Raw genomic sequence first — 26,051 nt, 5'->3', positions numbered from 1 at the left:
CTTAAACACTGAAGACACCAAATGGTTTATTGTTAACAAGCGTTTACTTCGGCAGTTGCCTGTTGGAGTCCAAAAAAATTGAATAGCTTATAGAAGGTGTGGGGGATGCAAATTGAAACAGTTCTGCACCCCTTAGCTATGGATAGAATTCAGTAACCAGTCAATCATTGAGTGCCATAAAGAAAAGGTGCTTCCATTAAAAACAGAGTCAAGACACAAGTTTGTCTCTGTCTGCAATCTGTCTTGTTTTTTGCTGCATTGGTCTGTTTCTGGTCTGGATATTGGTATTGTGTTGCAATCATGTAAAGTTTTCATGACATTGATCCAAAAATGCTAGTTAAGAGAGCACCTGACCTGCAAGGTTGAAGGACCAGTAAGGCCTCTTGCACATGGTACTGATGTTTTTGGGGGGGTGGGAGGGATTTCTATGTCTGGTTGGTCCTAATTATTGGTATTTCCATATGGTTCCCCAGAACAAGACTGTTCCTGCTTCAGTGGGGGATCCTACTGTGAGTCATTTTTCTGACCACAGTTGCATTGGACGACATCTGAGAGCTGCAAGATTGGCACTATTATATGCCACTCTTAACTGCACTGTCACTACTAGAGACAAGGCATTGCCTGCTGGAACTCCTCAACTGTGGAGGTCATAATGTTTAAGAGTGAGGGTTGTCCTTGGAAGCTTCCTCTCAGGGAGGATCTGCTGTCCCAAGGACCGATCTTCCATCCTGCTTCAGTCGCTGGCTTTGACGGCTTGGCTGTTGAACGCCAGACTCTAAAGGATGGAGGTTTGTATGGGTCGGTGATTCCTACGTTAAAAGCTAGAAAATCTACTTTGAGGAAGATCTACCATCGTACGTGGAAGATATACATTTCATGGTGTGAGTCTCTTGGGATGCTCCTTCTTGGTGGCTCGGATCCTAACCTTCCTTCAACAGGGGGTTGAACAGAAATTGGCCTGGAGTACCATTAAGGGCCAGGTATCGGCCTTGGTGGTCTTTTGCAAATGATCTTTGGCCACACACTCCCACATACTTTTCTTCAGGGTGTTTGACATTTGGTTCCTCCAGTATGGGCTCCATTGCTGCCTTGGGATGTTATTTTGATGCTTTCAGCTCTACAGAAGCCTCCCATTTAAAAATATTCCGGAGATTCCCCTGCTTAGAGGTTGTAAACCCGTACAACTTTCTTTTTTTTTTGGCAACCTGTAAGAGAAACACATAATGAGCTAGTGTGCATCGCATACTAGCTCATTATGAAATACTTACCTTAGAACAAGCTCCCGCCGTGCAGCCCGCTTACCTGTATGATGGGCGACATGTCCAGTCCCCCGTCTTTCGGGATCGCGGCATCTGGCCATCTGATTGGCCGGAGCCGCGGTGATGTCACTCCCGCGCGCGGGAGCTGACAGTCACGGCACGAGTCTCTGAAGAAACGGCACCAGCGGCCGTTCCTTCAGAGCGCATACACCAGTGATGTCACTGGCTGCATGTAAGGTAGGGATGCACCGAATGTTCGGCGGCCGAACATTATTCGGCCGAAAATAGAAAAAATAGCACTTTCGGTGTTCGGCCGAATAAGTCAAAAGGCCGAATAATTTTGTGCCGAATAATAGGGCTGAACGATAGTCGATATGATATCCACTATCGTTCTGTGGCCGTAGGCGATATTCATATCGCCGAGGTCACGATATTTACAGGGGGAAGGGACTCGGAGGAGGACAGGAGGACTCTCAGACTTCCGTGAAGCCGGGACACTTCAGCGGTGAGCATACATTACATTACTCACTCGTGCACTGCAGCCCGCCCCACACATTCAGTGAGTCTTACTCTCCTCCCTAGTTTTTTCAATGGCACATTCAGGAAGCCAATCACGCCGTGATTAGCTGCACAGCGAACCAATCACGCGTGCCTGCACACCTGATTGGTTCCGCTGTGCCGCTACTCACGGCGTGATTGGCTTCCTGAATGTGCCATTGAAAAAACTAGGGAGGAGAGTAAGACTCACTGAATGTGTGGGGCGGGCTGCAGTGCACGAGTGAGTAATGTATGTATGCGGCTGTGCTCCTTTCCAGGCTCCTACTAGTCCACCTCCAGCCTCCTACTACCACCACTATGAGAGACTCACTGTATAATCTGATCGAGTCCACACTGAGACTGACTGTCACTGAGTAATTGATGTTACCGCATTAACCCTGACCTGCCCAGTGCCCTGTATCTGCAATTAAAATTTACAAGGCTGCCTGCATGCTTCCTGATTTCCATTCCCAGCATCCTTCCCAATCCCTACAGTGTCACTAACATTAACCCTATGGTACAAGGCTGCAGTGTGCACTGAATACCATTCCCTACAGTAACATTTAGGGAGAGAGAGACATGAGAGGACAAGAGACATGAGAGGACGAGAGACATGAGAGGACGAGAGACATGAGAGGACGAGAGACATGAGAGGACGAGAGAGAGAGAGGACAAGAGAGAGAGAGAGGACAAGAGAGAGAGAGAGGACAAGAGAGAGAGAGAGGACAAGAGAGAGAGAGAGGACAAGAGAGAGAGAGAGGACAAGAGAGAGAGAGAGGACAAGAGAGAGAGAGAGGACAAGAGAGAGAGAGAGGACAAGAGAGAGAGAGAGAGGACAAGAGAGAGAGAGAGAGAGAGAGAGGACAAGAGAGAGAGAGAGAGGGAGAGAGGACAAGAGAGAGAGAGAGAGAGAGGACAAGAGAGAGAGAGAGAGAGAGGACAAGAGAGAGAGAGAGAGAGAGGACAAGAGAGAGAGAGAGAGAGAGGACAAGAGAGAGAGAGAGAGAGAGGACAAGAGAGAGAGAGAGAGAGAGGACAAGAGAGAGAGAGAGAGAGAGGACAAGAGAGAGAGAGAGAGAGAGGACAAGAGAGAGAGAGAGAGAGAGAGGACGAGAGAGAGAGAGAGAGAGAGAGAGGACGAGAGAGAGAGAGAGAGAGAGGACGAGAGAGAGAGAGAGAGAGAGGACGAGAGAGAGAGGGAGAGGACAAGAGAGAGAGTGAGAGGACAAGAGAGAGACACGAGAGGACAAGAGAGAGACACGAGAGGACAAGAGAGAGGACAAAAAATTGGCAAAATAAATGGAAAAAATGCGAAACACCGCGTTCGGTATTCGGCCTTCGGCCAAACATTTTATTATTATTCGGCTTCGGCCAAGAATTTCATTTCGGTGCATCCCTAATGTAAGGGAAATATCTCCTAAACGGTACATGTTTAGGAGATATTTACAGTACCTATAGGTAAGCCTCATCATAGGATCACCTATAGGTAAAAGTGTCAGAGGAGGGTTTACTTCCTCTTTAACCACTTAAGCCCCGGAGGATTTGGCTGCTAAAGGACCAGGGTTTTTTTTGCGATTTTTTTTTTTTTTACTGCGTGACTTTAACGGACAATTGCGCGGTCGTGCGACGCTGTACCTAAACGAATTTGACGTCCTTTTTTTCCCACAAACAGAGCTTTCTTTTGGTGGTATTTGATCACCTGTGCGATTTTTTTTGATCACGCGCTATAAACAAAAAAAGAGCGTAAATTTTGCAAAAATAACAATATTTTTCACATTTTTTTATATGAAATTCCCCCAAAAAAATGTAAAAATCAAAAATTTTTAACATTTTTCGGCCAATTTGTCTTATGCTACCTATGTTTGGTAAAAAAAATCGCAAAAAGCGTATTTTGATTGGTTTGCGCAAAAGTTATCGCGTTTACTAACAAAGGGAAAGATTTTTGTCATTTTTGGTGTTTTTTTTTTTTAACGCGTAATGGCGGCGATCTGCGATTTTTTTTTTTTTTTTTTTTTTTTTTTTTTTTTTCGGTACTACGACATTGCGGCGGACAGATCGGACCCTTGACTGACATTTTTGACACTTTTGGGGGTACCAGTGACATTACTGCAGTAATCAGTGCTATACATATGCACTGTTACTGCAAAAATGACACTGGCAGGGAAGGGGTTAACTTTATTGGACAGGGAGGTGTTAAGTGTGTCCTAGGGGCGTGATTCTAACTGTGCAGGGACATTGCTATTGGTGTAAAAGCAAAGATCAACAGTTCTACATAGAACGGTCAGATCTTCACTTTTACACAGGGAGAACTGACAGGCAGCTTGTTTACACAAGCCGCTCTGTCTTTCTCCCTTCACAGGAGCGATCGTAATGTGACTGGCGGACATCGAGTCCGCCGGTCACACGCACTGACTTGTCTGTGAACGAGCCGCGGCGGGTGCGCGCCTGCCCGCAATAGGCTCGCAAGTCAGTGACAGGCGAGTGACATATCGATACGTCTGCCTGGCCGGGGCTGACCACCGCAGTATATAGTCGTGCGGCGGTCGGCAACCGGTTAAGCTGTCCCAGAATTTGCCCTTTTTAGTGGCTATCACCTCGTGATTCACAGGGATTACCTGGTGACTCACAGGGATAAAGCGGTTCTTGCCCTGTCCGTCCCATCCAAAGGTTGTCTCTGATTTTCATTTGAATGAAGACATTGTGTTGCCTTCCCCGTGTCCCAGGCCTAAACATCCAAAAGATACAAAAAATGGTCACTTCCCCCACCTATAACTGGTCTTAAAGCAAGGAGCACTGGAATGGCAAACGCATGTCAAAAAAAGCCAAGGGGTTTCTAGTCACAATTTACCAACCAGCCTACGACCAACCGAATTAAGCTACCAGTATGCGTTAAAAATAGGAGTTTAGTTGTAAACATTTGCAAATACATGGGTAAGCTGCAGGCCATGGCAAGGCACCCTGATATCTGCATATCCTGAATCTACCTTTTTAAAGAGTCTCCACAGTGAGAACACAATTATTCTTATGTATAGATGAAAGGAGCTGTGTCCATCAGTGAACGAAAGAGAAAATGGGGTTTTTTGACTTACCGTAAAATCTTTCAATGATGTTCATTGACTGACACAGCACCCACTATAAGAATAACTTAGTTTGAGAGCATTTTGCAAGACCAGCAAAATGTATTTATATTTTTTTACTTGATAAAGAAGTGATGTCTTGATATACAAGTAAGCGTCCCGTCACAACTGAGTATAAAAGAGAAGCGCCTCCCAAGTGGTTATATTTAATGAAGTTAAAGCCTTTAGCAACTCGCATGGTTGATGATTAAAACAGGCACATCTATGCAGTATGCAGCCATCCGGGGTAAAAAGCTATCCACATAGACCATCCTCTGCTCCGCCATCGATGTCATCCCTTCCACACTGCACTCCACGAGCGCTCCAAGCCTCGCTTCACTCTACTGCAAGGTAGTCTTCCCGGTCAGGACTGAAGACTGACGGTGCTGAGAGCTGGCCGTGCAGAGGGTGGTCTATGTGGGCAGCTTTCTTAGCTGTGCCTCTTTTAATAATCAACCATGTGAGTTTCTAAATGTTGAACCTTCATTAAATGTAACCATATTGCTACACTTGGAGGCACTTGAAGCGGAGTTCCACTCAAAAATGGAACCCCGCTGATCTGCTCCCCCCCCCCTTCCAGTGCCCCATTTAGCACCTTTCAGGGGGGAGGGGGGAACGGGTACCTGTCCCTCGGAAGTTCGGCCCCCTCCTTTTTCCTCCACCGCTAGGCCAATTACATAGCGCAGCGCGCTTTGCTCATGCGCAGTAGGGAACCAGCAGTGAAAGCCGAAAGGCTTCACTGCCGGGTTCCTTTACCCTGAATGGCTTTGGGTGCCGACATCGTGGGCTCCCTGGACAGGTAAGTTCTACTATTTAAAAGTCGGCAGCTACAGCATTTGTAGCTGCTGACTTTTAATTTTTTTTAACCACTTCCATACAGGACAGTTACACCCCCTTCCTGCCCAGGCCAATTTTCAGCTTTTAGCGCTGTTGCATTTTGAATAACAATTGCGTGGTCATGCAACACTGTACCTAAACCAAATTTGTCAGTTTTCCCCCACAAATAGAACTTTCTTTTGGTGGTATTTGATCACCGCAAGGTTTTTTCTTTTTAGGTACACAAATAATAAAAAAAGACCGAAAAGTTTGAAAAAATAAACGTTTTTTAGTTTGTTATAATATTTTGTAAATGGATACGTTTTTTTTTCCTGCACTGATGAGGAGGCACTGGTGGGCAGCGCTGATAATGGGCACTGGTGGGCAGCGCTGATAATGGGCACTGGTGGGCAGCGCTGATAATGGGCACTGGTGGGCAGGCTCCCTGAGCCTTGATTGCCATCCCTGGTGGCCAGGGTGGGCATCCCTGGTGGCCAGGGTGGGCATCCCTGGTGGCCATGGGTGGGCATCCCTGGTGGCCATGGGTGGGCATCCCTGGTGGCCATGGGTGGGCATATCTGGTGGCTCTAGTGGCACTCCCCCAGGGTCTGCACTGGTAATCAATGTTCTCATTACCAGCACAGACCTGTGATCAGTGAGTAATTAGCAAAAAAAAAATGCTTCAAACTCACTGATCCCCTGGCTGCAGCACAGATCGTCTCCTCTTCTCCTCACTGACAGGATCTGTGTGAGGAGAAGGAGAGATCAAAGCCGGTACAATGGCTGTATTTACATTACATGACGGCTGTGTCCAATCACAGGGCCCTCCTGCCAAAACTTGTTGCTATGTGTCCGAGGGACACAGGCACATCGAGATTGCGCCGCTGCGCGTGCACACGGAGGTGCAATCCCGCTTCTTCTGCAGGACGTTTAACGTCCGATCAGAAGGACAAGACTCCCACCCGACCGTATATGTACTGTGGCCAAGTGGGAGGTGGTTAAGGGGGCCGGAACTCCGCTTTAAAGGGTTTCCTTAGATACGTGGTCAGTGGGAGCAAGGCCCCCCTGCGCTGGGGCTCGGCGGGAGCAAGGCCCCCCCCTTGCGCTGGGGCAAGGTCCTCCTTACGACTGGGTAACCCTACAGTTCCACAGAGGTCTAGTTGGGAGTGGTTGCTCTAGGTGTAAACTAACCTTTGTATCTCTCAGCAAGGGTGGGGAATTTACAAGTCTGTGCATTAATTAAAATCCTGATAATATGGAGCATCAGGCAGGTAAAAACAGATGAGCCACAGCTAAAGTTACTGCTAGATAAACTTCTCAGTAAGTGTGTTCGTCCTGTCCCTATGTTTGGTGATTTGGTCCATAAAATATATAATCTTTGTGCTTTGTCTCTGTATTGTGGTGATCCTAGGGATAGACGCCAAGCCTCTGTTTGCTCTTTGTCATTGAAAATACCTGTTTGACCCCTGACATTTTACTCCCTGATTGTGGGATCTTCTAGTCATATTTTTATGTATTTAATTGTACAAGTTGTAGATTTCCCTATTGAATAAAACTGTATGCTCGCTGGGGGAGTTAGCGTGCGCCTGCAGGGTATTCCTACAGTGAGATCATCCTGAAACTCTCTAGTGAGAGGGCCGCACAGGAGACCCGGATCAGATTTCACACACACTGCACTCATTCCTCTATGGAAATCCACTGCTATCCACTCATAACATCTGATTCTGCATTACTAACAAAAGGGTTGCACCAAGGAATTCTCTGCTTAAACAAGGCCTTTCCTGGCTACCAGAGGATGAGGGCCTTTACTGGAAATGGCTGAAACGTTCAAAGGACAGAGATATATGAAATTTAAAGTTTACTTTACGGTTATCTGCAGATATTGTTATCCATTGTGTAGATCTAATTATGAATAACCGCTATAGCGTTACTGTCTGCAAGTCGTCTTTTATTTTTTTTGCCCTGAAACAGATTAACAGATATAGGGCTGGTTAAAAACAAAATGCTATTCTTATATTTGCTTAAAAATTGTCTCTGGGAAAAGGAGATAAAAACTACTGTAGGTAAGTACAGGTGACTAGAGGTACACATTGCTTCAGCAACCTTGCAAACCTTCCTTTCATGTCTGAATCTCAGCCTCCTCTCATTCATGGCAATGCTTGCTACCCCTTCTGCATATTCCTATTGGTAAGTCAGGCTAGCCATTCTAATAATGGGGCAATATAGATAAAGGGGGAAGGGGATGGAACCTTTCAAGGTGGTTGTTAAGCCAGCTATAGAAGGTTCAGCAGGTTCAGCAGAAACCAGATAAGATTCAAACCATGTATGGGAAGGCTGTGAATGTACCCGATCGATTAACTTGGGTACAACCAGCCTGTTGGATTTCACAAGCGATTATTGCTAGTGGCTTTTAAAGGTGCTAGCAATTTCGGTGTTCTCTAGGTAGGGATGGCTTCCCCCATGCCCCCCCAATGGGAGGGGGGGAATTGAACGCTTTTTTTTTTTTTTTTTCTGCAACTTGTGGTTGCAGAGAAAAAATCTTTATAGCCTACCTTAAAGTGGTTGTAAAGTTACTACTGACAAATCCTGTAATCCCTTTCACAGGATGATATAATACTCATTGCCCAAAATACCTTTTCTCTTTTGTTCATTGACGAACACAGCTTCCAATTTTGTTAACCGCTGGGTTATACTGCCCCCTACAGGATTAGAACACTAGGCAGAAAAGAAGTCTGGTTACACCCATGGGCAGTCCCAGAGGGTATACTTCTTCTCTCTGCTATAGGTACTCAGTTTTTTTGTTCTGCCTAGTCAGGAGTAAGGACCCAGTTCCTTGCTGGGATCTTTGGTCCTGGCAAATTTTTCTTTTTAGATGGAATTTTTTTTCTCCTGGATTTATCCTACGAGAGCTACAATCAACTGCCGGACTGGGCGAGGGGCTGGATAATCTAGATCCAGTGGTCACCCCAGTCTGACCAGTGAGCACTTGTCAGCTCTAAGCTAGGTCGGCCGTGACATAGCCCCACTGGACAGGGGTTGGCCTGCTAGTTAAATGCCTTGTGAAGTCGCATACGACCGGGTCTTGATTGGGAGAGGTTCTGTCTGGAGCGGTGCCCGTCTGGTTCCTGGTATGGTGAGTAGCCGTCCCCTGTCCCCCCCCCCCCCCCTTCCCCCTGGAGGGTTTTTTGGTGGACGTGGGCCCCTCCTTTGGACGGTCAAACCCCTGGGTTCCCCCTCCTTCCCGTCAGGCACCCCCACCTTGTCTTCTGTCCCCCAATCCTATCCCCCCCCCCCCAATCTACCTCCACATGTTGGGGCTGTTTGGGTGGTCTGGTCCACCTCCTGGGGTGGGGGCAGGGTGCTATGCTGGCGATGGGGGCCAGGCTGGTGGGTGCACCGTCGGCGACTGGACGATCGACTGTGTGGGGGGGGGGTAAGTTGTCCCTGGTGGAGGATCCTGCTAGGGCCCCTCTGTCCTGCCTGGGTCTATCCTTGAGGCCTGGGTTCCATTCTGTGTCCCGTCCTGGGTCCCTGTAAGCTTTGTGGTGCTGCCATTTTGTCGTAGCCTGTAAGTTTCAATACATGGCCATGTTTGTGTAGTCTGGCTGCCATTTTGCGGTGGTTTGCCATTGAAAATGGCGGTGGCCATGACGGTGGAGCCCCGTGGGTGGCAATTTCTGCGGTGGGAGCCCCTCCTCATCCCCTGATAACTCCTGGATCCTTTCACTTCCTGATTGCTGCGAAGATTACTCTGGTGGCTGCAGGAGTACCCTTCTTCCGCAGGCTATTAAGTGCAAGGAACCTCATCGTTGATGTGGGCCTTCCTTTTCAGCTCATAAGGAGTTTTTTCATCCCTCAGGGTCGACTGACAAGGGCTCGAAGCCTTTCAGGGCCTCGAGAATTATCAGGAGATTCCCTTGCTTACACTGTCTCAGAAGGTGGCTTTTTTGGTGGCTATCACCTCTGTGCACAGGGTGTCGGAACTGGCAGATTTACCCTGTCCACTTTGGTGATTCACAGAGATAAGGCGGTTCTTCGCCCCTGTCGGGCGTTCCTTCCAAAGGTTGTCTCTGATTTTGATTTTAATGAAGACATTGTGTTGCCTTCCCTGTGTCCCAGGCCTAAACATCCAAAGGAAATTGCCTTGCATGCCTTGGATGTGGTCTGAGCAATCAGGGTGTACTTGGCTGCTACGGAGTCTTTCAGGAAGTCACTCTTTGTGCTCACGGATGGGCCTCGTAAAGGGTTGTCCGCTTCCTCTGCGATCATTCCCAAATGGATCAGACCCAGTGATTCAGGCCTTTCCATCAAGGGGTCAGGTTCCTCCTTTCCCTGTTGAGGAGCACTCTACTTGAGCGCTTAGTGCCTCATGGGCTTTCCGTCATTTGGCATCAGTGACGCAGGTTTGCAAGGAGGCCACCTGGTCGTCTGTGCACACTTTCACAAAGTTCTATAAAGTGAATGTGTTGGCATCTGCGGATGCTTCTTTTGGCCTCAAGGTTTTGCTGGCTGCAGTTGAGAGGACCTGATCACCATCGAAGGTGTATTTTTTCAGGTGGGCTCCTTTTTGTTTTGTGCTCCTCTTGCCTGGTTTGCTACTTTAAAGTCTTGGGAATTTTATTGCTGTTCCCACCCCTCATGTTTAACACTGCTTTGGGATGTTTCAAAGATCTGAAGCTGTGTCCATCAATGAACGAAAGAGAAAATGGGATTTTGGACTTATTGTAAAATCCATTTCTCTGATGTTCATTGACGGACACAACACCCACCCCTCTGTGAAGTTGTAATTCTTCTGACACTGCTTGTAACAAAACTGAATGCCTATAGCAGATAGAGGGAGTATAACCCCTGGGACTGCCCATGGGCATAGCCAGACTTTTTTTTTTTTTTTTTTTTTCTGCCTGGTGTCCTACTCCTATAGTGGGGCGGTATAACCCAAGGGTTATGAAGATCTAAAGCGGGTGTCCGTCATTGAACATAAGAAAAATGGATTCTACGGTAAGTCAAAAATCCCATTATTTACAGTGCCCATGGGCGCTCGTGTCATCTGCCGGGCACTACAGCGGGAGGGACTAAGATTCCATGCAGACTTCAGCCAGAAGGAAAGGAGGAGAGAGGTTTGAGGTCACGTGAGCACCCAGCATCGCTGTAACTTTTTAATTCAAAAACAAAGTTACTGCACATTATATCATTCTGTAAGGGAAGGGATTACAGGTTTTGTCAGTAGTCTTGTTAAGGGCCGTACACACTTGACGAAAATCGGACTAAATATACTCCGATTTTTCTCTGTCTTCTCATCGTTCATTATTGTTTTTAGTCGACAGTGCATAAATGTTCACGAAATTTCTCGTCCGATTTTTCTTTTTTCTTTTTTTTTTTTTTTTGGCACATTTGTTCCTAGACTTCCGGGTTGTCAGCAACTTCAGATCATGCGTGGTCTTTCGTATCCGATTTTTCACGGACGTACTGCATACACATTAAACGAAAATCGGTCGTCTGGGGACGGACGAAAAAAATGTTGGTGTTTGTCCCTCCGTTTTTTTTCGTTGAAAATGTCGGCATCGGCTGCTGAAAGTTGTGTACACACTAGGTGAAAATCGGACGATTTCACATCGGGCGGGAATTTTTGGCAGATTTTCTACTAGTGTGTACCCCACTTTAGACTCCCGAGCTGATAGGTAGGGAGGGGGAGAGAGGAGAGCAGCAGGCTGGCAGAGGCACTTAACCTGACCATGGTAATTAGCCATGATTACCTTGGTCAGCACGCTAAGGGGAACACAGGACTAGACAGGATTACCAAGGTTTTTTTTAGAAAATATAGAGGGACAAATCAAAAGTGAAACAAAATTGCAGCGCTCAAATATGATACCGTGCAAGCGCATTTAAGTGCATAAAAATGTATATAACAATAGATATTGTGTCCCAATGGTGGGTATATCATAAATAAATGTTCATAAAAAAGTAATTTGAAATATTCCAGTGAGAGGATAGAGTCCCCACCACCGTATAAGTGAATTTCAAACTCGCCAGAGCCAGATGCTGTCTGTTATAGGACAGCAATAGGGTGTGCAACAGTAAACTCCATGATCACTTGAAACCTGGTTTGACGGTGACATCCAGACATGAGGACATCCTCCAGCAGGTTAAGCAGCTCAGCACATTATATAGGAGAGTTCAAATAAAAAGAGGCTCATGGTGTAGTACGTAATTAAAAATGAATTTGAATAAAATGCAACACTGAAAAAACCAGTACAGTGTACAAAAGATAAAACGATGATGATATAAAAGACTTCCATCAAAAGCCACCCCTTCAAAATTTGAAGCAATGGCTGGACCTTAGGTATAGAGGTAATGGCTCTATGGCCATTTCGCGTCCCACACGTCTTCAGGAGCTTTAGAGGGACAAATGGCACAGCACAAGCACTATGCTGTGTATCGTGCTTTAAAGGATCAGGATGGTTGGTTTATATTTTTAGTGTTACAACCACTTTAACTTGGCACCACCCAGGCTTGTTTCTAGTACTGGGGGATGGTCCTTGTCTGATTTCCTGGAAGCACAGCTAGTTGAAAGCACACACCTATGCAGCATCACCCGGAAATAACACTGCTTTCTGAAGTCAGGTAGTGGCAGTGTTGGATGCATAGCCTTCGCTCTGCCAGTTAAAAAATAAAATAAAATTAAGAGTTTACTAAAGTGGTGAAAAATCCTGGAAGACAGAAAAAAAAATGTGGAACGTGAAGTCATGTATTGTATTTTCGAATGACAACTGTACTGCTTGTAAATAGTACGAGAATTTCCGTGCTTGTCTAATTAGATAATATTGGATGAACTGTAGTGAGCGGCTCTCGAAACCTCTGTACTAACCATCAAATTATTATGCGATCGTTTCGAAAGCTATATTTTTCGTACGGTTTTCTAATCGTGTGTACAGGCAATTAGGCACTTTAGAAGTTCTATGATACTAAATTTAAGAGAATATAGAGGGCAATACTATGCAGCTTGGGAGGATCTCCAGTCTGTAATGCAGCCTATATCTTATGACTTAATTTTATATATTACGGAACGATAGTTTTGGCTTTCTTGTATTGTTAAAAATCAGTGTGGTACAGGACTGAATTTCCGTCTTTTTAAAATAAATGTGAACATTTTGCTCCTTTTGTATTAACTTTTTTTTTAAATCCAATTTACAGACTGCAACACTACAGATCCAGTGATGCCCTTGGAATCCCACGCTCCACACAACATGACCCCTTCCAATACCTCCGTCCCCAGGTCTTCCACTCCTTCCCATGGGTCAACAATGCTGGAAACCGCACCTGGAAGGAAAACGCCATCAAAAGTGGTCTACGTCTTTTCTACTGAAATGGCCAATAAGTGAGTGCTGGTGTTGAGTGGGTATGATTTATACACCGATCGGCCATTACTTTATCCCCACCCAGCTAATAATGAGTAGGTCTCTTTTTTTTGCTGCCAAAATAGCTCTGACCCATAGAGACATGGATTCCACTAGACCACTGAAGGTATGCTGTGGTGTCTGGCACCAAGCTGTCAGCAGATCTTTAAGTCCTAGAAGTTGCAAGGTGGGGCCTCCATAGATCACACTTGTTTTTCTAGCACATCCCACAGATAATTGATTGGATTGAGAGCTGGAGAATTTGGAGGCTAAGTCAACACCTCAAAAATTGTGTTCTTAAACCATTGTTGAATATTGCGTGTCACCTCATTCCAAAACCATGAATAATATGGAGTTGCCCTTTGCAGTAATAATAGCCTCCACTCTCCTGAAAATACTTTCAATTGAATTTTGGTGTCTGTGGAAATTTGTGTCCATTCAGCAAAAAAATAAAAATTTGTAAGGTCAGGTACTAATGTTGGAGGAGTAGACTTGGCAGACATTGGGTGTTTCAGCTCATCCCAAAGGTGTTTGGTAGGGTTGAGTGCAGTTCCGCCACACCAGGCTCACCTAATGTCTATCTGGAGCTGGCTTTGTGCACAAGAGTGCAGTCATGCTGGAACGCTGCATTTCAATAAAGATTTACTACTCCAGAGAATTTCCACAAAGTTTTCTCTCTCCTCTCAGATTTTCTATTCTGAGGAGGTCCCAGGCCAGGGTTATTTGTCCACGTTCTGCGGAACAATAACCTTTTATTGAAATGCTGAGATTAGTGGTGTGCGGGGCCAGTCTTTTGCAGTCAGTTTTTTTTTTTTTTATAACGATCGGTTTCTCCACCCTCGTATACGGTATTGCTGAGCTTAAATTATGAACCTGAACGCAGAGTATTGTGTGCGTGTGCTTTTTTTTTTTTTTTTTTTCTTTTCATAAGTTGTGCTGCAGAGGAAGGGGACAATTTGTTATTACAGTTGGCAGTGGAAAGGTTTGAATATTCTGATGCTTTTAAAAGCAGTGAGCGTAACCTACTGGAAATTGTCACTTTGACGGTCATGACTGGTGCTAGCAGGCTAGTTTAATTAAGAATGGCAACCTGTGATTTTTGTGATTGGGCATGTGATAATTTAAAAAAAGAATGTATACTTACCTGCTCTTCTGGGGTCTCATGCTGGCTTCTGTGTCTGCCCCCATAGCTAGCCCCTTGGTATGTTAGGCAGACATGCAGGCTGTTTCCCAAGCCGGGCCGTGTTTGTACAGACACACACACAGCGTGACCTTGCCCTGCCCCATCGCTCAATGGATTTAATTGACAGTAGGAGGGACCAATGGCTCCTGCTGCCGTCAGTGCGCTCTGTGGGGGGCCAGTGAGAAAGAGCAGTGCTGCTGCAGACAGGCATAGCGCTGGATCGATTCAGAACTTGGGTTCATATTTAGGATGGGGGAGCAAACCGCTTCTGAAAGTTTTTTTTTTTTTTTTTTTTTTTTTTTTTATTATCCTTAAAGCGGAGTTCCACCCTAAAATTAAACTTGTCTCCATCTTCTCGCTCCGGGTCACCTGAAAAACAAATGGATAATCGCAATTTTTTTTTTTTTTAACTTACCTGGTTTAGAAGAAAATATACTTGCCTTACTTCCTCCCCTCGGCGGCCACAGCGATTCGTCACTTCCTGGCTTTGCAATGATTCCTGGGAGCTGAACGTCATCGCTCCCAGGAATCGATGCGCCTGCACCGGCCCCGACGTCAGTTCCCGGTGCGGGCGCCGTCATACCTTGCTGTGCAGGGATAACGCTGCGGCGCCGGAAGTGGCGGCAGGGCCGGTGCAGTGCATCGTGGGACCGAAGAAGACACAGAAGAGGATCACGCTGGCTTCAAGCTGCCCACACCTGAGATGGCAGCGCTGGACAATACATTTACAAAGTAAGTATTTCTTCTTGCAGGTAAGTGCGACCCGGGACAGATCAGAGGCTAGCCATTGTGGAATGCACTAGCCCTGACTGTCCCGGGGGTATTTTTATTAAAAAAAAAAGGTCCCAGGGTATAACTCCGCTTTAACCTCCCTGATGGTATTCCCAAGTGTGGCTCTGGGTTAATCTACAGCGCCAAAAGCGGTAACCCCGAGCCACACTCGAGATTACTCCATAATCACACTTACCTTACGCTACGATCCCCCGCCGTCCTCGAGCCATCCTTCCGCTGTGTGCACCAGGCCGATGCCGACACCTGTCTTCCTGTTCCCTTCCCTGCGAGCGCCACGACGCAGGGGAGTGGAACCCGCGAGAAATTCCAAAAATAAAGCAGATGACATGATACAGTGTAATCTGTTAGAATTACAACTTTGTATCAAGCCATTTCACCACAGCTTTTCACCTAGTTGCTTTTCCAGTGCCCCAGCGTGTACTTTTGCGTTTCTTTGTGCCTGGAAAATTGAGAAAGTCCATGGCGTCCAAAAAGCATTTTTAGCTCAAAAGCGCTTTTAGACGAACTGGAAAACAGGGACAGTGAATCAGAATTACTTGAACTGAGCGATAGTGATTCATGGGAAAATTCGTCATCAGGTACTGAAAGTGAGGACAGCGACGATTCTGCGACTAAGCTCAGAAATGTGAGAACTTGATGCTCTAGTGACTGCAATACGGATCAGGCAGCGCCCCAAGATTTCCATTTACTAGAGCACCTGGTATGAAAGTTGATGTTGACCATGACAACCGCTTGGCATACCTACAGCTATTTCTGAACGATGAGGTTATTGAAGAAAAAGTTACCAAAACAAACCAGGACAAAGAGCAACAATTGGCTATGCATCGGAAGTTTTCAAGATGCAGAAAGTGGAAACCAGTGACCAAAGATGACATTTGGAAATTTCTGGGCCTTATAATTGTTCACGGAGTGGTGGGGAAACCCCTGCAGAAGTGGTATTGGACAACCAATACATTACTTGCCACTCCATTCTTTGGCAATGTCCTGTCCGAATACAGATTTTCCCTCGTAATGAAATATCGCCACTTCGTAAACCATGAAGAATTTGGTGAAATTACTCATCCTGCACCAAAACTAAAGAAAATTTTGGAAGTATATCAAATGATTCTACAGAATTCCCAGCGGAGCTATGTGCCAGAAAGAGACATCAGCATAGATGAGTCTACTGGCCTAAGGCTCAGCTGGTTGCAAAACATTGCATCAAAGAGGTCGCGATTTGGTGTAAAATCCTACATGCTGTGCTAATCAACTGGCTACATTTAGAATTCAGTGATATACACTGGAAAAGGAAAAACATTTGATCAAAAATACAGCAATTATGGAATGGCAACATCATCTTCTGTTCTTTCACATATTTTGCCATTGCTAAATCAGGGCTTTTGTGTAACAACTGACAACTTTTATACATCTCCTGAACTTTGAGGTTCTACTGCAAAACAAAACCGATGCCTATAGAACGGTAAGGGCTAACCGGCACAACATGCCGCCAATGTTTGGCAAAAAGAAGCTCAAGACAGGAGAAATGGTTGCCTGGCAGAAAGGCAAAATGAGGGCACTGTGATGGCGGGACAAAATGTTGCAGTCCCGCAAAAAAAGCGCAGATTGCCGCCATTACTAGTTAAAAAAAAAAAATAAAAAGGACATAAATCTTTCCCGTAGTTAGTAAACGCAATAACTTTTGCGCAAACCAATCAAAATACACGCTTTTTTTTTTTTTACCAAAAATATGTAGCAGAAAACAAATTGGCCTAAAATGTTAAAAAAAAATTAGATTTTCATTTTTTTCCGAGAATTTCATATAAAAAAAATGTGAAAAATATTATTTTTTCAAAATTGTCGCTCTTTTTATGTTTATAGTGCAAAAATAAAAAATCGCACAGGTGATCAAATACCCCCAAAAGAAAGCTATGTGGGAAAAAAAGGACGTCAATTTCATTTGGGTACAGCGTCTCACAACTGTGCAATTGTCAAAGTCACGCAGTGCCGAATCGCAAAATAAGGCCTGGTCATTGAGCAGCCAAATCCTCCAGGGCTTAAGTGGTTAAAAAAATTATTTTAGGGCTGAAGATTACATAAAACCCCCAAAAAATTATATAATTTCTAAAAGCAGACATCCTAGAAAATAGTGACAGTTCCAATTTTTTATATCACGTGATGTTGTTGCAAAGGTCTAGGAATTTAATTTTAGGGGGGCACAAAAATGCAATAAATTACCCAATTTGTTGGTAAAATATAAAAACCAAGGTTGCACCCAGTACATATACTTCACCCATGTCAAACCTTTAAATTTGCATGCGCCCAATAAAATGGCGACAAAGGTCATTAGTTTAGCATTACGAAGGAGCTCTGGTGCTAGAATTATTTCTCTCCTTTTGCCGTGCTTGGTGATATATAACCTATGTATCGCAATAGATATTTTCAGAAATAGGCACCCCGATGTGGGCATTTACATTTGTTCGTGCGATTAGTGTGAACTGGTGTGTACATATTCAACTGGATTGCTTTATGCCTACTAAATTTCCTATTTGCCTAAACCGCTTTGAAATGTGAATTGAAAAGCCAATCCCTAGTCTCAGTGGGACCAGACAAGTTAAAAAATACAAAAAGTAGCATTTATTCTGTCACACAGCAACGCAGTGCTAAGCAGGAGCAGTTTTATAAATTCCTCCCTCAGCTTCCTCTAAAGTAGGTCTTCGACAGAATTAAATTGTGCATCTATCTCCTCCTCAGTGTTAAATCTGTCATAAACCTGTACAAAGCTGTCTTAGTTGACTGTGAAATTCTAGGTGCAGGAGTCGCAAATACACATAACTGTTGCATATGTTCTGCTAGATGAGAAGAACAAATGTTATCTATTTCATTTGCTAATTAGCTTAATAAATGCCCCATGTTGTAGGTTTTTTTTTTTTTTTTTTTTGACGGACACAGCACTCCATAAATAACTTCTGGGTTATAGTGCCTCCTCCAGGAGTAGGACTAGGCAGAACAAAAAACACCTGGCTACACCCATTAGCCGTCTTCAGCTTGGTATATAACCCCTCTCTCTGCTCTAGGTAATCAGTTTTATTCAGCAGTAAAGACCTAGGCTCCCGACTGGGCTTCTCTGGTCCTTGCAATTTTTTCTCCTTCCTTACATCTTTTTTGTTTTTTTTTCTCTTGGGAGATCTACAATTAACTGCCAGGCTGGCCGATGGGCTATATAATCTAGATCCAGTGGCCCCTCCCCCCCCCCCCCCCCCCCCCAGCCAGCAAGCGCGTTCAGACCGCAGCTATGCTGGCCCGCGAGTTAAACGTCTCGCAGGGTCGCATACGAGCAGGCTTGGGTCTGAATCCTAGTGGTCCCTTAAGGGGTTACCCACACCATGTAAGGTTATGTACAGTCTCCCCTTTGGTGTTTTTTTTTTTTTTTTTTTTCAGGGTGGAAGCGGGTAACCACCTGGGATGGTCAGAGTTCCCTCCTCCCATCCTTAAATCCCTCAGTGAGCTGGGCTTCCCCCCACTCCTTTTCCACCTGGTCTTGACCTGGAATCTGGCTGGGGGGCTCAGGGCAGAGAATGCAGCGAAGACCCCTGGGGTCTCCCCTGCTATCCCCACTCTAAAGGTCCTGGGATAGTGTGTTCTGCCCTGGTAGTCTGGAGGGATCCCAGACCCCATGGTGCATGCCCTACTTTTAGCAGTGTGAGTATAGTGCAGGGGGGATCCTAGTGCAGAGTGCGCAGCGGAGTCTCCCCGAACGTGTGTCCTACCTTTTGGGGGGGGGTCCCTTGCAGAGGGCGCAGAGAAAATCCTGGCAGCATACTTTAGATTTATGTAGCTGATGGTGGCCATTATCCCTTAGTCTGGCTGGTCTTCAGATAGTGGCCATGTTTGTGTAGCCCAATGTCATGGGGGCAATTTTCGCTGGAGACTACCAAAGCCTCGTGGGGGATGCTGAAGCGCCTCCCTCCTTTCTCTTCCTCCTCAGTTTACTCTTCCTGTGCCAAGAACATATAAACAGGGATGGCGTCCATGATGATGCTGGGTTCGAATTCTTGGCGCTCCTCCGGTCGGTAGGGTGAGTCCTTGGGGATTCCTGTTATTTCTCTCTCTGCTGATGGGTACCCTGAGCCTTGAGGGGCTCCTTTAGTGGTGCCAAAAGATTGTTTTTGTACTGCAAGGTCTTCCTTTCCTTATGGAGCCTCAGGTTCACATCTTCCCCACTGACCCCCTCATGGATGTGGCAGGTATCTCGGAACCCCAGCTTCCTTTGGTTGCACTGATGGCAGTCCTAGTGTCCCGGGGTGGAAATGTAGGCAAAAGCCCAGAAGGAAGCGTGCCCCCATGCCTTCCCCTGCTCAGTCTGTCGCATCTGATTCTGAGCCTGATGTTGCTGTGGATGCGCCCAGTCCAGGGGGACTTAATCTCACACCCCCTGATCCATCCAATAGTGAGGAGGATTCTTCAATGGTCGTAGCAGCGAATGAAAGACACACTTATCACTGCAGTGCGTGAGACTTTAAAAATGGCGGCTATGGCTGAAGTAGCCATGGATGTGGCTGTGTCGTTTGGTATGCATAAGTTGCCTCGTACTCCAAAGGTGTTTCCTTGTGTGCTTTATTTTGACAGGTTTTCCTGTAAGGAATGGGAACAACCAAAATGACCCTTCGTGGTCCCCAAACATTTTGCTGTAAGTTACCCTTTTGAGAAGTCACTTTTAAAAACCCTCCTGTTTTCAGGTTGACTAAAGCAACCATGATCCCAGTAGAGGAATCCCCCCCCCCATGTGGCTCCACCTGTATGGTGTCTCTTGCCGCCATAGGATTTAAATTTAGTGCTTTTGGTTCTCCAGAAACCTCCATTTGAGACTATTCGGGAGATTCCCTTGTCTACGTTATCCCAGAAGGTGACGACTACCTCGGCCCGCAGAGTATCTGAATTGGCGGCGTTATCTTGTCGCAGTCCCTATTTGGTGATCCATAGGAATAAAGTGATTCTTCATCCCTGTCCATCATTCTTGCCCAAAGTTGTATGACTTCCATTTAAATGAGGACATTGTGTTGCCTTCCTTGTGTCCCAAGCTGGCTCATCCCAAGGAATTTGTTTTGTATACCTTGGATGTGGTTCGTGTGATTCAGGTGTATCTGGCAGCTACGGAGTCCTTTCAGAGGTCACAGTCGCTATGTGGGGCGGCCCCAGTGAGGGTGGCTGAAGCCACTACATTCCGTTTGTGCATCTGCCCTCCCCACCGCTGCCCCTGGATGGTCAGCCCTGCAGAGGCTTGCGCCCAGGCTACCCCTGCTTTTTGGAGATCCAGGGGCTACAGTTTCAGAGATCCACGGGCTACAGTTTATCAGTGATGCCTCTCTTGGATGGGGCTCCCTTGTTTTTAGGCTGTCTGTATTAGCAGTGGTCCTTCGGTGTCTTATCTAGCTTACAATGCTGGTCTACGGAACCGACTTCTAAAAAGGCCTTATCTGTTCTCCCCTTTTTGGGAGTTCGCATGTTTGGAGCTTCCTTGGATGACATCAAGGGTCTTAAGGGAGTCGGGGGGGGGGGGGGGGAGTGAGTATCTTCCTTCCGCAGGCTACCGAGGGCAAGGAGCTCAGTTGTAGACGTGAGCCATTCTTCTTGGCTCATAAGAGGCCTTTGTCGTCCCTCAAGGGACAGAAGTCCTTCAAGGTCCTCCCCGGAAGGTTCCAAGAGAACCTGATCTGGAAATGTCTTTTCAAGACCTGTGGACAAGGCTTCCTCTGCATGAAGGGGCACCCTCACCTGTATCTGGGGTGGGGGACGTTTTCGATGATTTCCTGATCCGTGGACATCTGGTACTATTCGGTCTTTTCCTCGAGAAAGGTTCTTCCCTTCCAACCTGCACTTGTCGCCAGATCTCTTACGAGGTCACTTTAGGGCAGTGCAAGACTTGTTACTTCATGGGGTGATTGTCCTGGTATGTTTCCTGGGGTTTTACTCAAACCTCTTTACAGTTCCTTGGAAGAAAAGGCAAGGTCTGTCCAATTCTGGACCTCAAGGCGCTAAACTGCTTTGTGCAGGTACAGAAGTTCTGAATGCAGTCCATTCGCACAGTAGTGGCGTCCCTACATCTGAGGGATTTTCTCGCTTCTATTGACATCAAGGACGCGTATCTTCACATTCCAACATGTGCCGGTCACCACGCTTCCTCCGCTTTGCCGTGGGCGAGGAGCTCTATCCGCTTGTGGCATTTACCTTTTGGTCTCGCCTCCTCGGGTCTTCACAGGTGTTGTCCCCGGTGCTAGCATTGTTCCGTCAATGGGGGGAATCGTGGTACTGAGGTACCTTGATGATCTTCTGAGTCACTGACTTCTCTGATGGACACCTTGCAGATTGCTCTACAATCTCTGAGGGAGTTCGGTTGGATTCTGAAACTTGAGAAGTCTGCTCTGGTTCGGTCCACAAAACTGGACTCACTGGGTGGATTCGGCCTCAGAGTGTTGCTTCCTCTGGAAAAACTCCAGAAATTGCAGGAGGCCATTCAGCTTCTGTTGTCCAGCAGACGGTCATCCCTCTGGGCTTGCATGCAGGTGCTGGGCCTGATGGTGTCCTACCTTCAAGGCAGTTCTGTTTGCACAGTTCCACATAAGATCTCTGCAAAAAGGGATTCTGGTGACGTGACAAAAATCCAGTCTCTAGAGGTGGCTTTGTTCTCTGGCACTCTGACAGAGAAATCCTTCTCCCCCTGTACTGGGCGGTTGTCACCATGGATGCCAGCCTGTCAGGGAGAGGAGGCGTCCTCGGCACAGCTTGTCCCCTTGGGTCTGGACTCTGTGTAATAGTCCACACTGCCGATCAATGTACTGGAACTCCGAGTGATCAGACTGTCTGGATCATTTGACAATTAGTCTTCAGGGGTGTCCGGTACAACTTAAATCGGACAATGCCATGGCCGTGGCCTATGTCAATTACCATGGAGGCACAAGATGTGTCCTGGCCAATCAGGAAGTAGCCGGCATTCTAAGGTGGGCAGAACGATCGTTCCAACCCTCTCTGCTGTACACATTCCATGAAAGATGCAGAGGGTTATGGCGTGGTCCCGGGATCCTCTGGCCGATCCTGCAGATGCTTTAGTGGCTCCTTTGCGTCAGTATCTTCTTGATTTATGCCTTTCCCCCCTCTCAAGCTTCTGCCAAGACACCTGTGCAGGATCGAAGCAGCAAGGGATTCCGGTCTTTCTGGTAGCACGAGAGGCCTATCTAACACGGCTGGTCGCCGATTCTCCTTGGAGACTTCCTCTCAGGAAAGATCTGCTGTCCCAAGGGCCAAACTTCCATCCTGCTTTACACTTCCTGGTGAGGGATTCACACCACGCAATGTAAGTCTTCCAAGTGCGATGGTAAATCTCCCTAGAAGTAGATTTTCTATCTTTTAACTGCGTAGGAATCAGAGTCAAACAACCCTTTATCCTTCAGCACCTGGGTTTCATCAGCTAGGGGCCCACGTCCAACCCAAAAGCCTCTAGAGGGGGGACAGCTACTTACCACACCAGAAACAAGGTGGGCACCACTCCAGACAGACCACTGCTCCATCGTAATGTGCTGTCAGCCAGGGAGAAACGTGACTCAGCCCGAAACCAGTTCGTATGTGCCCTCGCAGGCCAGCCTCGGTCCAGTGGGGCTTTGTCGTGGCCGACCTAGCGCGGAGCTGTGGTTTGCACGCGCTTGCCGGCCAGACTGGGGGGGACCCTCTGGATCTAGATTATTCAGTCCATCGCCCAGTCCGGCACTTGATTGTAGATCTCACAGGAACAAAATAATAGAGGAAAAAAAATTCCATTTTAAAAAGAAATAATTGCCAGTACTTATAGCAGAGAGTGGGAGTATACCCCCTGGGACTGTCCCATAGGCGTAGTCAAGTTCTTTTCTGCCTAGTGTCCTACTCCTGTAGGGGCAGTATAACCCATGTAGTCAAGAAGATGAGGAGCTGTGTCCATCAATGAACATCAGAGAAATGGATTTTACGGTAAGTCAAAATCCCGTTCTTTACATGTAGGAGAGAAATGTCAGAATTGGGCCTAGTTATGAAGTGGTTAATGTATAAGGCTTTGTCCTACATTTACACAGGCTAGAGTTACTCTTTTCTAGCTCGTAGCCATTTTCATTCTTTATAACCTTTCTCACAGTTGTTGCAGTAATGGTAGTAAATTCCAGAAAGTGTATATACGGTCTCCCATAACACTAATGATTTACTAGCGTGTCGTGTGAAATGTCTCTATAGAGGTTGCTGAAGGAAATTTGAGCCGTTTGGTAAAACACACCTGTGCTTGGTTAGTTGAGGTTGTTTACTACTTGCAGTCGCGTTTGGGTTTCCTTCATTGAAGGAGACTTTCTGTGTAGCAAAGGGGCTCCCAGATGTAACATGGCATGTATGCCAGGTATTTCTGCACCTCTCCTATCTATAAATCCTGGACCTGTACAGTACTGGTCCTAATAGTTGTAATACATGTCCTAATAGTTGTATATCTCAAACTACAAGAACCACACAATGTAAGGCAAAACGCAGGAGCAGTAAGTACTTCTAGTAATCAGATGTTTTAATAATCGCTTCTTTCTCTTTGGAGCACAAGGAGCAAGCGTAATGCCTTCCATGCACAACATTCACTAGCTTGCCAAGACTCAGTATATTGCTGGGGGTTATAGCAGCTCTGGAGGAGAGTTGAGGGTAGGGTGGTCACGCTTCATTCATATTTATGGTCAGCCTTGGGGTCATAAATATGAACCAGAGAATAACTTTCTATAGATATTTACTGGTGGCTGATCATGGTCATCTAAAACGCAAGAAGATTTGCCTACAGTCAATGTCCCATTCGCTACTTTATGAATATACCTCTTAAACACTTTCCGGCCCATAGTACGTTTATTGGGGGTTGGTGGCACCTCCAGGCTAAGCGACGTACAGCTGCGCGTGCCCCCTGCTGATTTGTGCTGTGATTGGCCACATCACTGTCAGCAGGTTAAAGCCAATTATTTTGGCTGTATACCTGCTGATCGGCTGTGGCCAATCACAGTAGAGAACTCTGTGTGTTCGTAGACGGGACACACAGGATCTGTCTGGTTTCTTTCTCTCAACTCTTGCGTTCAGGGAGAGAAGCCAGCAAGATTCTGTGTGAATACAAGCAGTGTGTATATATGTGTGTGTGTATGTATGTGTGTATGTGTATATATATATATATATGTATATATATATGTATATGTGTGTATGTATATATATGTGTGTGTGTATAATATATATGTGTGTTGGGCACGTTTACCCTCCACAGTTAATAACCCTTTGATTGCCCTGTCACCCAGCCAGTGTGATTAGTACAGTGACAGTGTAGAATACTATCACTGATCACTGTATTGTTGTCACTAGCGACGTCGGTGAGTTAGTGTCCCTTTCAGCCAGTGTCGGTTAGCTCAGATTGCCAACCACACTATCACAATCCCACTGTAAGTCGCTGATCACTGCCATTATTAGTAGTGTCTGTCCGGATTAGTATCTTGATCACAATCAGGACTATGCTAGTGTCCCCAAAAACGCAGTTTGATTTTTACCAAAACAATGCAGCAGAATACATTTTGACACAAATTCATGAAGAAATTAGATTTTGAGCCCCGGGTCACACTTGTGCGATGCGGGAAGGCTGCGAATTCGCAGCCTGTTCCCGCATCGCAAACGCACCCCTGGCAGTTCACACTGCCATATGCGATACACTGGGGGTGTCAATGTAATCTTAACGACACCCCCAGTTTAATCGCATATCGCAGTGCGATCTTGCAGTTCGCACAGGATCGGATCGCACAAGTGAGAACCGCTGTGCGATCCAATCCTGATGCGGCTGCAAAAAAGGGTCCTGTGCGCCTTTGCTGCGGGTGCGGTGCGAATTTAGCCATACAAAGTGTATGGCTAAACTCGCACTGCACAGCCGATCGCATGTAATGAAGGAGCGGTGCGCTCCGACATTACATGCGATCGCCGCATCAGTGTGAACCGGCACTCATGGATATGTTTTATAACCTAAAGTAGAAAAACTCGATTTGGTAAAACTTTTGGTCTTTTTTTTTTTTTTTTTAAATCGCATTAAAAAAAAACAAACCCAGTGAGGATCAAATACCACCAAAATGAAACACTTTTGTATGAAAAAAATATTATGTAAATTGCATTTGAGTACATTGTTGCATGACTGCCCAATGTGCCAGTTAAAGTAGTGCAGTGTTAAATAGCAAAAAAAATGCTCTGGTCATGAAGGAGGTAACGCCTTCCAGAGGTTAAAGTATATCCAAAACCATTTTTGGCATACGTTATGAAGGGATAAAACACTTTTTTTTGTTGTGTTCATATTAAGGAGATTTTCCTTTGCCCTGTAGACATGACAGGAAGTGAAAACCTCTCCTGCATAGTTGTCTCTGACACAAGTGTCCCCTTTAGATACATTTTGTAGAGCAGAGTATTGCAGTCAGTGTAAAGAGTATAGCGGTCAGGAGTATGTTAGTCTCCTGTACATTATGTACACTTTGTATGCTGTGCTTCCGATATTAAGCTCGTTTGGCTGTACTTCTCCTATGCATCCACAGGAGTGCAGTTTGTTTTGCACTTCTGCGACCCGTTTTTAGCAGAGAGTGGGCTGACGTCCGAGTTGGTCCAGTCTCTGCATCATCACGACCATGGAGTCGGGATCTTCCTAGATCCCTGGACCAACAGCCGGCTCAGCCTCTCAGGGAGCCACTGAAAAGCTGGGGAGGCTGCTCCTGCCCCCTCCACAGCTCAGCACTCCAGTGAGCGAGGAGGGGGCAGAGCAGAGAGCTGTGACTAACAGCAGCACTCTGCTCACAGGGCTGTGCGAACCGAGCGATCGGCAGTGTTCGCTCGGCTCAGTGTAGAGGTGTAGGGGGGACAGATGCAACATTGGACCAATGCCGCATCCACCTAGGTAAGTATTAATTAATAAAAAAAATTAATC

At 46.2% G+C, this 26,051-nt stretch overlaps 1 protein-coding gene across 5 annotated transcripts in view; it reads left to right on the top strand.

The window, feature by feature from the left end:
- Positions 1 to 26,051, top strand: part of BCL9 (BCL9 transcription coactivator) — a gene marked incomplete at its 5' end in the record, with an annotated part of 467,860 nt that overhangs the window by 381,846 nt on the left and 59,963 nt on the right. For all 5 annotated transcript variants that reach the window (XM_082245782.1, XM_082245780.1, XM_082245779.1 and 2 more), the window contains one exon: positions 12,920 to 13,103. In XM_082245782.1, coding sequence (XP_082101908.1) covers positions 12,920 to 13,103 — 184 coding nt within the window. The remainder of the gene's footprint in view (positions 1 to 12,919; positions 13,104 to 26,051) is intronic.

The sequence above is a fragment of the Pelophylax lessonae genome (genome assembly GCF_965119305.1).
Source record: "Pelophylax lessonae genome assembly, chromosome: 2".
NCBI classification, from domain to species: Eukaryota; Metazoa; Chordata; class Amphibia; order Anura; family Ranidae; genus Pelophylax; species Pelophylax lessonae.
The sequence above is the reverse complement of the archived record's forward strand: the minus strand, read 5'-3'. Positions and strand labels throughout refer to the sequence as shown.